The following is a 17883-nucleotide window of genomic DNA, read 5'->3' on the forward strand; positions in this document are numbered from 1 at the left end:
TTCGTATGAAATAAATGTATATTTAATTTAAAAATTGTTTCATTTAATGCCAAATGCAACATAAATTCAGTTTTTAAGTATCCCTTTTTTAACGAATTGTTTTTAGTGGTGGGTTTCATTGCCGCACAACAAAAACAAATCACAGACTCAATCAGCGTTTTAATACTTGAATGCACGCTTGCTTGTACTGACAAAGCAAATATCCAGTTGCGAATTTGAAGTAGATTATTTTAATGTAGGTTATATGCAGGAAAGAAAACAAATTTGTATTTTAACGTGTTTATTTACAACTTACAATGTAATTTAGGAGCAATAAAATACGCAAATCTACAATGCCGTCCTTACAACAAGGCACAAATAATAAGATATTCGCTATCTACGTCACCATAATATATAAAAAAGAAATTGGATAAACAACGCTAGTAAAATTAACCCGGTAGGAACCTTACAAAGAAAAGCTTATGAGACTAGAACGCGGAATGTTTTACTACGATTTTGTCAAAAAGGGTCGCATCTAAACTCAAACTACGATATTTGAAATCTTCAATTACTGGGATAAATTTAAATATGAAATGTTAGTAAAAATTTATCGATCGACAGATATACTATAGAAATGTTTTTTCAAGGAATAATCAGAGTTACAAAAATCGCTTATTTCTTACGGACTGTCTATGAAATTGTATATACTTCTAACAATTGAACTTGGTTTTTAAAAATTGAAGAACTAGCTTAGTGTGTCTTGAAATATATTGTTGGCAATAAAGTCAAAATATACGAAAGTTAACCTTAAATTGTATTGTCTTGAAAAAATTCCTCAACCACCCAGACCGATTGAATCCTCTATTCCAACCTGTCATTTCCAATTTGTCATTACCTTTTCTAACTATAACCATCAATATTTATCACTTTTGCACATCCACATCCATTTTTTATGGTCTTGGACCATATATAAATGATAATAAATACATTATGGTTAACATCACATTTATTTGGTTTGAACGTCCCAATGATTTTACTAAACCCAAGAGTGAGAATAAAATTATTGTGTACTATATTCGATTGTAACAATAAAATTGTTATGACGTCGTCACCGCACATTAGTTCGTAGGACACGTCACTAGATGGCGCACGCAGTATGACGGACACGTGCGGGGGCGGCGCGCTGCGGCGGGGGACGAGGTCTCCCTCAGTTTATAGCTTCACTCTACCGTTGCATATGTCATTGAACAGCTGCGAGGTGATCGGCACGAAGTCTGCGCCCGCGCGGAAGTACAGCGGGTCCTTTATCACGTCAGGATCAAAGCCCTCCTTCTGGTACTGCAGCTTTTTTAGTTTGAACGTACCTGTTAAACAATAATACCAGTAGAAGTAACGTGTTACTTGGCTCAAGTAGAGTTGTTTTTGCACATGCAGTGACTGACCAGTGATCTCGATGTCGTTCATGATGCGCAGGAAGAGCGGTCGCGCGTAAGATGGCAGCGAGAGATCGAGGTCGCGCGCCAGCTTGCCGAGGTCCAACGAGCGCTCAGGGTCCGCGATAGCCGCCATGCCCGCGCGTCCCTCCGTCTGCGGGATCTGCACACCAAACACATAATCAAAAATCAAAATAAACATTAACAGGAATCGTTCTTCCTGATCGTATTAATACACACCGAGACGCCGTAGACGACGCAGTCGCGGCGCGCGAGTGCTGCGATGAGCGCGTCCTCGACCTCGGCAGTGGCGACGTTCTCCCCCTTCCACTTGTAGGTGTCGCCGGTGCGGTCGCGGAAGTACAGGTAGCCGAGCTCGTCCGCCACCAAGATGTCGCCGCTCACGAAGGCCGCGTCACCAGCGCAAAACACGTCGCGAACCAACTTCTTGTTGCTGTCGCTCTGCATCCACACATTCAGATTTATTCATAATGTCTCGAGATTTATATAAACCATACTTCACACATCACGCACACGACAGGGTACATACCTTGTCAACATATCCGTAGTACTCTCTGGAGGCGTTGCCCTGTGCAATCAGTCCTATGAACATGCCCGGCTCATCTGTGGACATCAGAATTGTAGTTTTAAATTTTGTAATATTATAATAATTATAGATAGATCTACTTCTATCGAAGATGAACTACGATTTGATCGGTACACAGGTTACGCTGCCATCGTAGTGGCTAAGATATTTGCGTTCTTGCAAGTATGAAAAGAATCTCACTGGGCTGACAGCGCACGCAGTAGCCGTCGGGGCCGCGCATCAGCTGGCCCTGCTCGTCTGTGCGGACGAGTGCGATGGGGTGCAGGAAGGTGGGCACCAGCTGCGGCAGGAAGCCCACCGCGCCCACCTTATTGTCCACGTTTACTGCAGTACACAATTAAATTTCATAAATATATAATATACACATTTTGTTGCCGATTTTCGAGTGTTATAAACGATCTATCAATCGTCATAAACAAATATATTCCTTAAATTTGGTAACACAGATAAGTTAAATATATAATACAACTTCAATTCTGTTTCTTATGGTGGCTATTGTAAGCTCTTCATCATGTCATTGCATAGGTACAATGAATAATATAAATGTAAAAATATTTGAATTCTGTTTGCTGATTATAAATTATCTTCATCTTCATTATCAAATAGTTTATACCTTGCGGCGAAATGTTTACATTTTGCTATAATAACACGATTGATTGTTGGGGAAGTGTCTATCGTAAGTTAACTACGAGTTTCAACTGACGAACACCTATTATACATAAAACATTTCTTGCCTCTGTTTTTAAAGCAAATGAGATTAACAAGATTTTTGTTCAGGTGTATCGGCAGTGAATATGGTCAGTATTAAAGAATTCAGACTGTTGTTTTTCGTAGTCTTCGCAGATAGATTCTAAAATATTTTATCAAAGTCAAAATAAGTGATTAGTTATATTTTATGGTTATAACATTAATGTGAATAAATAACTCACTGATATTTGCGTTGCCCTCTGTAGCGCCGTAGATTTCATTTATCTGGGGCACTTTGAACCTAAATAAAGACAATTAACATTTGTAATGATTACAACAATGCCGTCTGTTTACACAATCTATACAATTATTTAAGCATATCATTTAGTATTTGGGTCAATTCTAAATAAACAATACACACTTTTCGTACTTATTTTGAACCAAATAACTACGGATTAAAAAAGAATACTCTTCTAGCCATATTGACATAGATAGCGTTGTCATTGTGTACCTGTCGACCATCTGCTGCCATATTGCGGGGCGCATGCCGTTGCCGACCATGATGCGGACTCGGTGCTGCGAGTCTGTCGGCCGCGGTGGCTGCGCCAGCAGGTAGCGGCACATCTCACCGATGTACTGCGCCACCTGAAGACAAACAACACAACCAAATAAACACTCACATATAACTACGTAACAGTAACTATGTCAGAGCCGAAGCAGTTTTCAAAATTTTAAGGTAACATCACCTTGGCGATGCAGCAGCGATATCCTTTGTCAACCGAGTAGGAGGCGTTGGGGTACTACCACCAGTACGGCGCAGTTTAAATAGCTTCTTAACTATTAGTATGGATATTGACTGTTGCCTAGTCATCCCTAACTTAGGGTAGGCTCCAAGTCCATCAGAGGGGACACACAGTTAGCTGATGATGATATTAAGATGCGTTTTGTTATTCGTTAAACCTACAATAGCCGTTGTATTACTGACCGTGCACTGATACTTGATGCAGTCCGTCCAGTAGTTGGAGCCGGAGAACTTGGCGCGCAGTACGGAGGGTATGCCGTCGACGAGCGCAGCGCCGGTGCCCACCAGACCGCCTGCCGTGTGGTACAGTGGCAGCGGGTTGTATAGCCGGTCAGAGCTTCGCAGACCCAGCATATGAACCGTCGCTACTACCACCAGCAAATACCTGACAGAAACGCGTTCTTTTTAAATAACGAAACTTTGACAGTGTTAGACCCCAACATACCACGACCACAGAGTACAGGCGTCAAGTGTAAGTAATTCCGCATAGTCTGATGCGTTCAGGTGGCCGCTTGATAGTTTGCCACCTCGAAATATATAAAAAAATCTGGGCTGGAGTAAGTCCATATCATTTTTACAGTACGGACTAGTCGTGGAGTTGCAAACAAAGCCCCTACAACTATCAGGTACAAAACTATACTCAGGAGGAGAGGATGCACAGAATGAAAACATTTCAATGCATCCTCCCATCCAGAAAGTCCACTTCCACTTCCTATCCTTTCCTTATAAGAAAAAGGGTAGGAAGGGAAAGAGGACTAAATTAGGCCTGCGGGACGCCCACTCTTCAGACGAAACGCGGAATTCACGCCTGTCTTCTGTGTGATCGTGGTATTTCACCGAGCGAGCCGGGAAAATTCTTGCGAAGATGTTAAAGCGGGCTCTACCACTGTTAGTTGAAATTGCACTGTCCTAACAACTATATGAAAACAAATTTTTGTCTCCTTCCCGAAGTAATTTAGAGATAACTTGTAAAAGATTTTTAAAGGTGAAGGTAAATAAGTTCTTTAGTCCGTTATTTACTAAATTATAGAACACACAAATTTTAAGTTAAAATTTATATGAATGTTAAAATTAAAAGCCTAAGCTAATATTTAAATTTTAGACAGATGTCTATTAAATTACCAAAACCAATTGTACCTAACAAAGTTTTTATTATACACGACAATTTTGGATATTATTCTATTGCTAAGTATAATTTATTTGAATATATTTCAATGTTACTATAATTATTATTTTTTCTGCGTTGTATTATTTGGCAAAAAGTTTCGATGTATCAATCATGAGCATAAAACAAAAAAAAAATTATATTACAAATTTATTTTACTTAGTTACGTAAGCGAAGATTTTCATTTCAGAAATTCATAGTTAATATTAATATTATATGATCTTGTAAAAACGACGAGTAGTTTTGGAACAACAAAGGCATCCACGAACGCATTTTCTAGAAATATTCCACCAGTTTAAACGATATTTTAATGTTTTAATAGTTTTGTTGAATGTAATATAAATACGCATACTTAAACAGTTTGGCTGTATGTGACATAAATAGGTACACTTAATATAAATCATCATTAAAAGCTATCACTGTATTTCTGTGCCAGAAATGATGTTCGACACAATGTAATCACATTGCAATTCATTAGATAAAAATAAACCCTTTGTTCCCAAGTGGAGGCAAAAATAGCCGTAGTACGTTTTGTTTTACCGCGTGGCAACTCGTGACGTCACCGCATGAAACACTTCTCAAAACAATAATCAAACTGAAATTAATCAGATAACGCAATTTGATTGCAATTCATTGGATAAAGGTCAAACTCAAAGTCCACGTTGAACTCAAAGTTCATTTTGAACACAGAAGTTCAGCGTTCGAAAAAGGCGCGGACTGCGCAATACGCAATGTGTTGATACCGAGTTATTTGGGTCGTTATTTGATATCATTCAAACTACAATAGTCCGCAATTTATTAAAACAAATGGAAGCGATAAAAAGTTCGCGATTAACACTTTTAAATATTAACTATAATCACATTACATTTCAAATAAATTATGTTGAAATAACCATATTACATGTAAAGATGTATCTTAGGGAACGTACCCATGTTACGTGACCCGTTTGGGGGGGGGGGCGTCTTTAAAATACTACAGTCAGTCACGGGGGGGGGGGTGGTTCAGGTTTTTGTCACGTAGTCGTTAGTTGTTCTTTTTCATAATACATAATTCACTAGTAATTTAAGTATTCATGCAAAAGAATTTTTGCCTGTGAAATGGTTATAAATCATAATTATGAATTACTACGTAAAAACTAAAGGGGGAGAGGGCAGGAGTCTTGGCATATACTACGAATGGTCACCGAGGGGAGGGAGGGGGTCGAAAAAACAAAAACGATAGTTCACGTAGTATGGGTATGTTCCCTTATTGGTATTCTTATTATCTAGTTCTTACTATACGCGTATTATTGTGGATTGGTATGGTTAGCAAAACAAACCCAATCCCTATTTGTACCTAAACAGTAATCTTCTACGGAGTTCGTGTAAATTATAATATCTGATACTTGATTTGAGACATCAGGAGTCAGGAACAAGAGTATTATTTTGCCTGATTGACAACCCAAGCGCGTACATTTGACCTGGCACATCGGTTATTAGAGTACTCTTGTTTCTGACGTGCCAACGCAAGCGCCTTGCACTATAGAACTTTTTGCTATATTTCCTTACTTAGAGTTGGGCAGCACAGCGGCTTTAGGCATGCCAGTGGTTCCCGACGTGTAGATGTACAGCAACGTGTCTTTGTACTGAGGCTTGTCGACCACCACCGGGTACTCTGGGGGATGCTTCTCCATCTCGGCGCCGAAATCAATCACGCCGGCTCCACATTCACCGTACAATTGGAACAGCTTCAGTTCCGCCGGTAGTTGGTCTCGGACTTCGTCTATTGCTGTTAAACAAATCAGAATCTAAATGACAGAATAAGGAACGCTTTATTTATTTCTTAAGTTATTTGGTAATAGCTGTCGCCCGCCACTCCGTCCGCGCGGATTAAAAAAAAAAGCTTAATAATAATAGCCTATGCGTTCTCCTAGGATATTTTCTACATCTATGGCAAATTTCAGAGAGATCTTTGTAGCCGTTCTAGAGACCCTTCTAACAAACATCCATAATTAGTAAAAAGTAAGATAATGTAACTCGGCGTTTTTGGTAGTTTAGTTTTGGTTAATGCTATCTTCTTCATGACATACCAATAACAGGCTGAATTGTTTAAAATATTTATTTTGATAAATACATTGTCCACCGTAATAACCTTTAGCATTCTGTTTTCAGTTCGTTAACTTCCATTGTTTGTAAATGCAACGACAATAACACGCGTTTGAATATCGATATTGCACAATTTCTAAAGTCTCATAAGGACGATTTAACTACATTTTTTTTAATGCATACAACATCAAGTATAACAAAAACATTGTTTATTCTTCATTTTCCTGTTCATAATCACATGTCACTAGATTATAACCCACGCCATACAATTTAATATAAATTTATTTCCGCATAATATAAAATTACATGTATATATTCGATTATTTGTTCGATCGAATACTAATTAAATATTAAGTATCGAACTCCTATGCCCCTTAAATGGACATTCATATTTCTACATTTTGGAATATTTAGCGACTGTTTTGAGATATACTAACGTATTTTCGCTTTCCAACGATGTGACGACATCAACAGAGTTAAAGACGAAAAATCTTACTAATATTATAAATGCGAATGTTGGATGGATGGATGTTTGTTTGAAGGTATCCCCAGAAATGTTGGATGGATGGATGTTTGTTTGAAAGTATCCCCAGAACGGCTGAACGGATCGCGATGAAATTTGGCATACATATAGAACATAGTCTGAAAGAATAATAAGCTACTAATGATGTTTCTATTTAATTCCACGCGGTTAGAGTCGCGGGCGACAGGTAATGAATTATAATAGTTTGTATATACCTCCGGCCAGGCTGTCGGAGAAAATGATAGCCTTTGCCTTTGCCACCTGTATGCAGTGCAGCAGCGGCTTGTGGCGCAGGTTGCTGTTGATGAGCGCCGACACCGCGCCAACCTTGGCCATGCCCAGCCACGACCACACATACTCGCCGCAGTTGGGCATAAACACGCAGACCACATCGCCACGCTTCAAACCAACGTGCTCTTGCATAACACGGGCCACTTGATTTGACTTTTCCGCCATCTACAAATTTTAATTACATTCAACTCTACCTTATTCATTGTTATAACCCCGTTTTTTAGCAATTTAATTTTAATGCTGGTTAATTTCATTAAACGATTAAAACAGAAGGTTTCTCTTTTCGTCATTTACATGAGGGCTTTATAAAACTTTAAAATCACTACATTACAACAATTAATACTAATCGTGAACTTTTGCAAAGAAAAATTGTATAATATGTAGGTAGAATGAAAATGGAAAGCATAGATCCTATAGAGCTCTTTCACCAAGCGACTTTTAGAATACAAGAAAATACTCGACCTGTTTAAATGTCCATGTGCGGTCATCGACAACTATGAAGCAAGGTGCGTCGGGGCACCGGAGCGCCCTCTGTGTGAATAACTCCGCCACGGTGGCGTTCTGCCGGCCCCAGCGCTTCGACCTGATGATTCCATTTGTGTACCGCCATAGGAATCTGTCAACAACACATTTGTCTTTGATCATAGAATAAAACAATTTATGTCAAAGAATAAGTGGGTTATTCATGTAGAACAAATAAGCCTCTGAGTTCTTTTTTTTTTAAATAGAATTGTTACTTCTGCAATTTTTATTTAAAAGAAAGATGTAAATTAAATCATTTTAAAGATGATTATATTAGGGATACTTAAATGAAAAGTTTACTTTACACAATATTTACAAGTATAAGAAAATTAAAAGCAAATCATTTCTTAAAAAATTAAAGAGAATGCGTTCATTTATAAAAAAAATAGAATATTTGCGGCGTAATTCTGTTGTTTGCGTTAAATATTTATAAAAGAAAAATATCAAAATGCGCAATTCATGATAATTTTCATACGATTCCCATACTTATGTGCAGTGTAGGTAAGTCGATTTTCATTTGTATGTAACAATACGCAGGACATGTGAACAAGCCGGCTGTAGGAATCGTGTATTGATTTTATCAATCAATAACTCTTATCATGACGTACAACTAGATAATATTGTAAACTAGATCTCGGGAAAAATAGAAACAGTAATTCATATTTCGCTTTTATACGTGAATAAAATATGAAATCTCTGTTGGCACTATACCATATCTTTGCTATTATCCTCGTTTTCTACAAACTATACTGTTTTTCTAAATAAAATTACTGTGGTCCAGCGAATGTGAATAACATCTATATTACTAGTATATTGTACTTGAATTAACATTACTGGTAAAAACAGTGCAGTATATTTTATAATAGTATTTACATTAGCTAACATCTAACGATCTTACACCAATTTTATCTGTTGTGTTTGGTAGATATGTTAAAATTACTCCGCATCCAAATACACACACAGAAACAAAACGTTTTGTTCTGGTTATGTTGGAAAATCCACCGTAATACAGGCGTAATGTAATTTTTTTATCGTTCGATTTAAATTCTACAGCAATGCGGTGGGCAGCAGTCAGCCGGCGCGGCATTACGTGTGCTGACGCAACTGAACCTCTAATCCTATAATTAAATGAAGAAGAAAGAGCCTTGCGCCTACTGCAATTTATCACACTATAGAAATGCAATAGATTACACTAAAGAAGCTCTGTATCTGTATATTAATAACAATATTTACCCAAAAATTATCCGCCAAAATAGTATATCTCTTTAAAAGGAATACAATATGACGTAGCAATGGGCCGGCTCGACTGCTGCAATCAATTCTGAGTACAAAGAGATGAATGTACCGAAGGCATCATTTTTATCCACGTTTCTTATAAGGAAAGGATGGAAATGGGAAGAGGATAGGGACCCCCTCTGGTCGCTGACAAATCAATCTTTTTCAAAAAATTCTTTTTCTCTGTGTCCTCTCCTCCGTAGACTAAAGACCGCGATAGGAATCGAAATAACCGAAAAAAATGGTTTATTGTATAGAGAGTGATCGAATAATGTTTGTACACAATTTCATACAAAGTATCTATATGTAATTAAAATAATTGTAAATTGGATATGTAAGGACGAGAGTGGAAACTGGACGAATAGTCAGTAATAAATATCGGTCAGGTAAATAATTGCAGTGTAGCCATAAAAAATTACACGCCATAAGATAATTAAGTAATAATTACACTCAAACTACCGCTAAGATTGAACGGTAATTATTTTTTCACTTTTCATCTTCAACGTGAACAACTTTTTTAGTAAATATACTTAGAGAAATATACTTACTTGTTTTATAAAGTTTATTTCTTTCTTAGTGGCTGTTTAATTTTTTATCAAATACTTTCTTTAAATTTAAATTAAATTTTTTAAATTATTCCTAAAGGTATATAAATTATAACTATTAATACTAATTATAAATGCAAAAGTTAGGATGTATGTTCGTTATGACGTAGCCAATTCGGCTGAACGGATCTGGATGAAATTTAATATTAATTAAGATTTTTTTATATTCGCGGGGTCGGAGGCGCAAGCGACTGCTATGTAGAAATATTTTCATAAATGGGTGTGTTTTGTATGAGTGTTCCAGCAGTGAAAACTCACAAAATAAATGATTCATTCAAGCTTTAAGGTTTACTTAAATAAAAGTGATGATACGTGCTTAGATTTTAAAGCATCATCTAAGTAAGTTCAATGTACCGATTACAGGGTGCATCGGAACTTTTTCGATTGTTTAAAAACAGTTTGCGTTATTTGAATGGCCACCTTTATTTTTAAAATATTTTTTGAAGTGATTGTACAACTGGATAAAACGAACATTACAAAAAAAACAGTACAGTCACATAAACAATTGTTGTATAAATAAAATAGCTTATTTTTTATTTCACAATAGACAAAATTATCATAATTATTTTCTTTATAGCTCTATATATTTACCATAAAACATCGGAATCTCTTAGTAAAGTTTAATTCAAAAAAGATCTAACGTCAACAAGCAACGAACTCCGGGTAAAGTTCAATACGAAAATAACCCGCTCCACCTCAATATGTACTCGCGTTTCAGAACTCGCTACGCTAATTTAAAGTACGCAATTCAATATCCGCTCGATATCATAGCAATAAATCCTTAAATAAATCCTAAATAATTAATTAACAAATAGAATATTAAACTATGAAATATTCGAAAATTCAATATTCAATAATTCAATAAAAGCATGAACTTGTCAAATGTAATTTTTTTATCTCTATTAGGACCAATGACACAGTTGTACGCAAAAGTATAGTCCTTATAAATAGGAAAATATTTATCGATAATGTATAATACATCTGTATTCTTCATCTGTAAACTTGACTTTTTTATCCATATGTGCTAGCAAAGGCCTTGAAATATAAATAGTTTGTAGAGCAAGGCCCCGTCGAAACTTGTACACAAGTCCCAGGGCATTACTAAGTAAATGAGAAAAACTAAATGTTAGAATGAAAGGGATAATATATCTTAGTTATATGTTTATATGTTATTCAAATTTGAACATTACGCAGACAAAATTCCAGGAAACACGTTTATTTACACTTTTTTATTCGTCTCTGGGACATCCGGGGTACTCGAACCTTGGAGTTCACGCAACTAAAGAAGTGGAAACAGGTTTAAGCTACCCATTCTATTACAATTAAGTATCGTATAGAAAAAATTGGATTATGTGAATCTTGCAAAAATATAGATTTTTTTTAATTTTAAAAATGTTAATATTTATTTTTAATTAAAAGCCTTTCGTTAAACCTCTAGTTAGCTATAACAAGTGAGATGAACGGATGTAATATTTTATAACAGATTTTTGAGTATACAGTATAAGTCGACCAATACTTCGAGTGCCGCTTCTATTTAAAACAAACAACTCTACCAAAAGCCGTGACGTCACGCTCCGGTGACCGCCGATTATGGGTTTATGGGTCTTTGACCGTTCTATGTGCATCTTTTGAAATAATGAGCCTAAAAACTTTCGAGTGTAACTTTTGTACATAATCAAGTTTTTTAAAACTCTTCTTGGATGTTTTTAGTCAGCTTTACATATTACATCTAATGCTTTTTTTATTTTAAAACAATGATAATATTTCAAGCAATAAACAACAATAGAATTATGCGTAACAAACATAACTATATCCTCATAATATATTAATTAAAAATTAGTTTTTCAATCATTATTTTGTATCGGTCACTTAAAGTGTCTAAAACTTATTTGTAAATAGACGTATATCTAGACCCATTTTATTGAATAGGTTAGTAGAGTAATACAGGTTTAAGTTAGTTGATCGATTAAGTTTAAATATTGTCGAGGGCTATGGGCGCTTGAGGGGTTGCTGCGGAGGGCAGGGGGTAAGCGATCGATGTGCGACTGTCGGCGGTCGCGCCACGCTACCCCGGTCAGGGTCGAACTTACGCTACCCTCTGCTACCGGCTACTGCCAGCAAAGCATTAGGTCCATAAACGCAATAACGCCTGCCAACATTTTTACATAACAACCCCATCAGTTATGTTTTTGGACAAGTCGACTGCAATGTTATTTGATTTAAATTCGCCAGACAGGCGCCGTGAACTGTTAGTATTTTTAGACATTATTTGTTAGAATCCTTTGACGCGAATGACGTGCTTTCGTTACAAAGTCCAGTGTCAGAATGAATAGTCAGGGGAGAGAAACGTCGACATTTTAGTAAGGCTAGTGTTGAGTTAGTAATACTGGCTCATTTTTGCACTTTCTTCCTAACAGTATAAACAGAATAACCTACAATAGGTAGGTAGACCATGATAACGAATATTAGGTTAGTAATTTTAATTTTAATTATTTGATTCTGACCGAACTAAAGAACACTGCTACGTTTCGTCTATCTTTAGGTCAATATCAATCTGTACCAAAGTTAACCAGATAATTATTGGGCCAACCCGCCCCAGCTTCAACTGGGTGGCAAAGAATACATATTTAAACTTTTCTGTCATATCAGTACCCGTCCCGTTGGTATCCCGTAGTAATAGTAGTATAAACCGTGTAAAAACGGTCGAACCAGGTATACGGTCTGATTTTTCGGTTACGCTAGTTGTTTGTGTATAATGCACAGGAAAGGACGTTGTTTAGACTATGTACATACAATGAGCAATTTCAATAAAATACGACCTTAATATTATCATTGAAACGTTGAGATTTGGCGAATTTAAAAAGCAAATTAATAGATATTACAAATTATTTTTACGATGCGCATATTTATTTTATATGTCTGATTATAGAAAGTAAATACATAAATAAGATATAGTCGTCTTGCCATTGACATGTGTATTTTTTACTTTAGATGCTTTACGACTCGTATTTATATTTGTTGGTAAAATCCCGCCATGTACCAATGTGTTTTTCGATTTCCGATTTGCATATGTACATTCATCCGACGTTCTTACGGTGAAGGAAAACATCGTGATGCAACCTGCACATATCTGAGAAGAAATTCAAAGATATGTGTGAATTCAACCAACCCGCACTTGGCCAGCGTGGTTGACTATGGCCTAATCACCCTTAACTTAGGGTAGGCTCCGAGCCCCTCGGTGGGGACGTATAGTGAGCTGATGATGATACTCTACTATACTCTACGGAACTCAGAGACTTAAAGCGACTAAACAAAAGAGATCAAATACTAACGCTCTATTAAAGAATTGACAAAAAAATTACAATTTGTCATCTTTAATTTTACACGGCTGTACAACTTGTCATAAATTTAAAGATAATAGTTTGCTAGAATCATAGTTCAACCTAGTCGAGTAGACTTTCCTGAACGCAAATGTTTTGGCATAGACGCGTTTATTATATATTTTATTTTATCATAATACGCTATGTTAGCACTACTACGATTTCCTACAACACCAAGGGTGCTCTGATATAGAAATCTGACAAGTTAAACATTTTATTATGCTATAAATAGTAAAGTTTTTATTTGTTATAAACACACCCGCCTATTTTCTATTATCAACGCATAATAGAAAAACTAATATAAAATTTATTGCACACAGAAAAATGTACGAAGATTAAATAAAATGAAAATAGTCGAAACCATTTTTTTTCCAGTTACGTGTTAGAGGTTAGGTTTTTAATAATAAAAAAAATGTTACATATATAAGTGTCCGTTACCTCAAGTTGTGTTACGATTTTAAAATGCATTATTTTCGCGCCTTATATCGTATCTGTACTTTCCTACAGATATAAAAGTCACAGATAACTATTGTTTATTTAATCTTGATTTAATAATACAGATTATTTATTAAAATTATCAATGGAACAAAGAGGTTTATTGCCGATAGAGGTGAACAATAAATATAATGAACATTGAATACATTCAATGAGCATTAAACATACAACTAAGTCCGTCTCATTTTGATGTCTACGTGTATATTTTTAATTAACAGCACATATTTCTGGTGGTAGAAACATGAAATTCAGTACCTTCTACTTACAAATAAAATTAAAACAAACTGAAACCTACCATCTCGGTACATCGTCACGGTTTTGTAAAGACAACAAACGACGTAATTACTTGAAATACAAGTTTTATGGATATCTATAAAGCACATACAATTTGTCATGACGTTTTTGAATATTCAGTTTATTTCATACATTATTCATCGTGTTGCCTTTTATCAGTAATTACACGAATAAATTTTTTTCAACACCATTAAAATATAAAAAAATGTATATAAAAAGCAGTAAATTTTAATATTATCTGTATTTTTTCGGTGAGTAACAGAGGGGTATTAATGTGATCAGATAAAAATTAACGTGGATTTCCACTTATTAACTGTTTATAAAAAAACTCATTTCTCTTTGAAATAATAGGGAGGTGACTCAACTAGGTAAAACCAACGACAAGGGCACAATTTTTTTTAGGCAAAAACTCGGTCGTTATACAGCATGCGTGATACGAGAGTCTTGTTCCCGCATACGATAGCGCTCGGATGCCAGCGGGGTTAGACAAAATGCATTCAATTCGAAGCGATTCCATAGCGAACTTCAAAATTGTATAGAACTGACGCACGACAATCACATGACTTAATGAAAGTTGTTGTCGGTTCCATACATTTTTGAAGTTCATTATGGAATTACTTCGTAGCGAATGCACTTTGTCTGAACCCCCTGAACAGTTTTCATTAGTCGTTAGCGCCCGCATGCGTTAAAACTATTAAATTATCTGATGATACTACGCGTGAATAAAACATACATCTTTGAGTTTAAGACTTCTAAGGTCAATGACATTTATTATCTTATTACGATTACTAAATGCGATAAATAAAAATACTGCTAAATGATAAGTAAAATAGGTACATTGTTGACCGTCACAATTCACGCACCAAAAGGGTTGCAAACAAAATAGTCTCCAATTGGTGACAATGAGTCATTAAACGTTACATCCACGCATATTAATAGTATAAAGGAAGTGTTTGTGTGACATAGGAAGAACTGCTATAATGATTGACATATTGAGTGTTACCTGAATTTAAAATATAATATTTTTGCTTAAATACTAAAAAAAAAATATAAAAATTATAAAATATAGTCACATAACCTCGTCAAGATAACCTAAACAAAAATTTTAATGTCACATTTTTTCACATTTGTACATTAAATGTAGGAGGCAAACACAATTAGTAGGCCATTTGTGGAAGTAGTACGCAGATGTTACTATTTATTTTAAAAATCATGAGGGATACATTGAACTCTCGCTCGCTTTTATACTCTACAAACGATATGAGATACGGCTGTTTACTTTTATAACGTCACTTGAATAGTATTTGATTTTTTTAAATATTTAAATACTAAAGCACTCTCTATCTCGATAATTGCTTTTTGTTACATTTTACGTTCCAGAACATCAAAGCTACGTTATAAGAAAATTTCGAATTTATGATGTTCGTTAAGGTGAGCTTTGTAGTGATTAATTATTCTTAGAACGCAGATTGAAAGCGGCTCGGCAATTAGTTACATAAAGGCGCACAATAACACGTTAAGAATACAAAAAAAACATTGTTTGAAATTAATTTGTTCCATTATCTCTCTTATTCGTAGTCTATTTGAACAAAAAACTCACTTGCAAGTCCGCCGTAATTTATACAGAAAATAATTTTTATTTATAAACGCACTTGAAACATATCTTAAATTTTTCTATGTAAATGACATAAATAGGTAAAATACTCACTTCAAATCCCGAGGCAAAGTTTTGATAATGACGTAGATGCGTTTCCTGTATCGGTAGAGGCAGGGTGCGACCGCTAGGAGAGCGAAAATCGCAGCTTTGGAGAGGGTGCTCAGCACGGCGGCCATCGCTGCCGCCAGTGCCATGAGAGCGACGAGCGCTGCCAAGATAGCGTCCATGCTGGCTACCGTCCCAGTGGGACACGTCGCGGTATGTCCGGCCGCGGCCAACAGTAAACAACGCCAGTAACACTCGCACAGTCCGCGGGGACCAACGCGTCTGCCGACCACCGACAACGCTATGTGAATGCGCGAAGGACATGCGTCGCGTGACGCAAGTCAATGGCGTCGCTCGCCTCGGGGCCAGGTGCACATGCGCGGACAACAGCTGATCCCTCAGGCGGGGATCGACACACAAAAACAGCTAAATAATATATATAGGGTAAACGTTTATACAAAATTTTACATCACCGATGCCTTTTGTATCGGATACAGTGACGTTTCAGTGGAACAATATTGACAGAGCTTTCAATTTCGTAAAAAGAATTTGTTTATGTTAATTTAAGAAGATTTTCGTAAGAAGGCAGAGGTTTAATTGTAGAAAAAAAATTAGCCTCGGTCTCTATCGTCCGCGACACGTTTTCTACGTGCTAAATAATCCAAACGTTGTTACACTGCCGTAGCCTAGCCCGCTGTGTAGTCTGAGTTGAGCATAAACTGCGAACATTGTTATAGACATTGATAATATCTTATCTATTACTCCAAACCGTACTCTTACTATCTTTTTTATCAAAAAGTTAAGCAAACTTTGTTTTTACATATAATATCGAGATACACAACTTTGGTTGTACAAATATTTTTTTAACAGCAACTGTGATGTAAAAACGGGTTCAGCAGACCGCGTCTCTAGTCACCTAGACTGCGTTTTTCTTTAGATATAATTGATATTGGAAGATGACTTACCAACTCTATATCACAGTTCTATGCAGGATACTCACCACAATCGACTGGCATCGAGTCGTTAGAACCGGAGAGGGTTTTTAAAACTACCTACATGTGCAGAACCTCGAAAAGAACGTCCGTTTACACACTTTTAGATTCAATAAAAGAATATTCGTAACGGAAAAAATCCATTCGCAAAACTAACATTTAATTAGAAAAATATGGTGTATTTATATATGTTTTCTGGGTATTTTTATCGCGTTTAGAACAAAATTACTTTGATTTCTCCGTTGAGTAATAAAATTGCCGGGACATTGCGAAAGAGTGACCGAGATTGATAACAGACGCTCTTATTTTATTGAAAATTTTAAAACATTACTTTTTTATTCACATCAGGCCATTATAGAGTTACATTATTTAGCGATCTTTATTACACCCTTAGTACAATCGTTAAAATGTAAAAAAAACAACGCAAAAGTAGTAAAAGATAATAAATAAGTCTTCACTTATAACAAAGTCTTGTTAAAGTTGTTTGCTCTTTTTATTATCAATGTTTAACAAGAAAACAGATTAAAACGTCTTTAATAATATTTGTATGACAAATATATCAATAAATTGTACTTACCGTTGCTTTCTAAGACAAAGTCTCTGTATCAATAAGATTTCGGTCTCGAAAACCCACGGTTAGTCCCATACTTTTGAGTCATAGTTATTGACACGGTGTTATTATTGTATTGTCACTTTCACGCAAAGGATTGATAAATATTATTAGTAAATAATACACTATAGTTATATATTTAAAATACACATTTAATTACATAAACAGGCATCTAGCAACGTCACCCCATTACCTTTTAAAAACTTATACACTATGTGTAAACATAAATCAAAAAGCTATAATTTTCAGTCTTTATACATTCAGATAATGGAATGAATTAGTACTGAAAATTATATTGAGATTGCGGCAAGTTGTAATTCAATATTAACCATAAGACTGAAAAAAAAAATTATGACGGGCATTAAAATTTAATCGAATACATAAACAGTGTAAAATTACTCAAGAAGAACGCAAGTTTCCCTCTAAATGATATTTA

The 17883-nt window shown here is 35.7% G+C and overlaps 1 protein-coding gene across 1 annotated transcript; it reads right to left on the bottom strand.

The window, feature by feature from the left end:
• Positions 1-269: 269 nt before the first annotated feature.
• LOC106127687 (long-chain fatty acid transport protein 4) lies at positions 270-16543 on the bottom strand. The gene is made up of 12 exons (XM_013325879.1): positions 15852-16543; positions 8035-8188; positions 7497-7737; positions 6222-6441; positions 3692-3893; positions 3218-3351; positions 2949-3007; positions 2200-2343; positions 1963-2036; positions 1653-1874; positions 1422-1575; positions 270-1343 (listed from the first exon to the last, which is right to left on the bottom strand). Exons 1-12 carry the CDS (start codon positions 16025-16027, stop codon positions 1192-1194), a joined length of 1932 nt encoding a protein of 643 aa, XP_013181333.1. The 5' UTR covers positions 16028-16543; the 3' UTR covers positions 270-1191.
• Between the last annotated feature and the right edge of the window lie 1340 nt (positions 16544-17883).

Source organism: Papilio xuthus, unplaced genomic scaffold (genome assembly GCF_000836235.2).
Source record: "Papilio xuthus unplaced genomic scaffold, Pxut_1.1 DF824655.1, whole genome shotgun sequence".
Classification (NCBI taxonomy): Eukaryota; Metazoa; Arthropoda; class Insecta; order Lepidoptera; family Papilionidae; genus Papilio; species Papilio xuthus.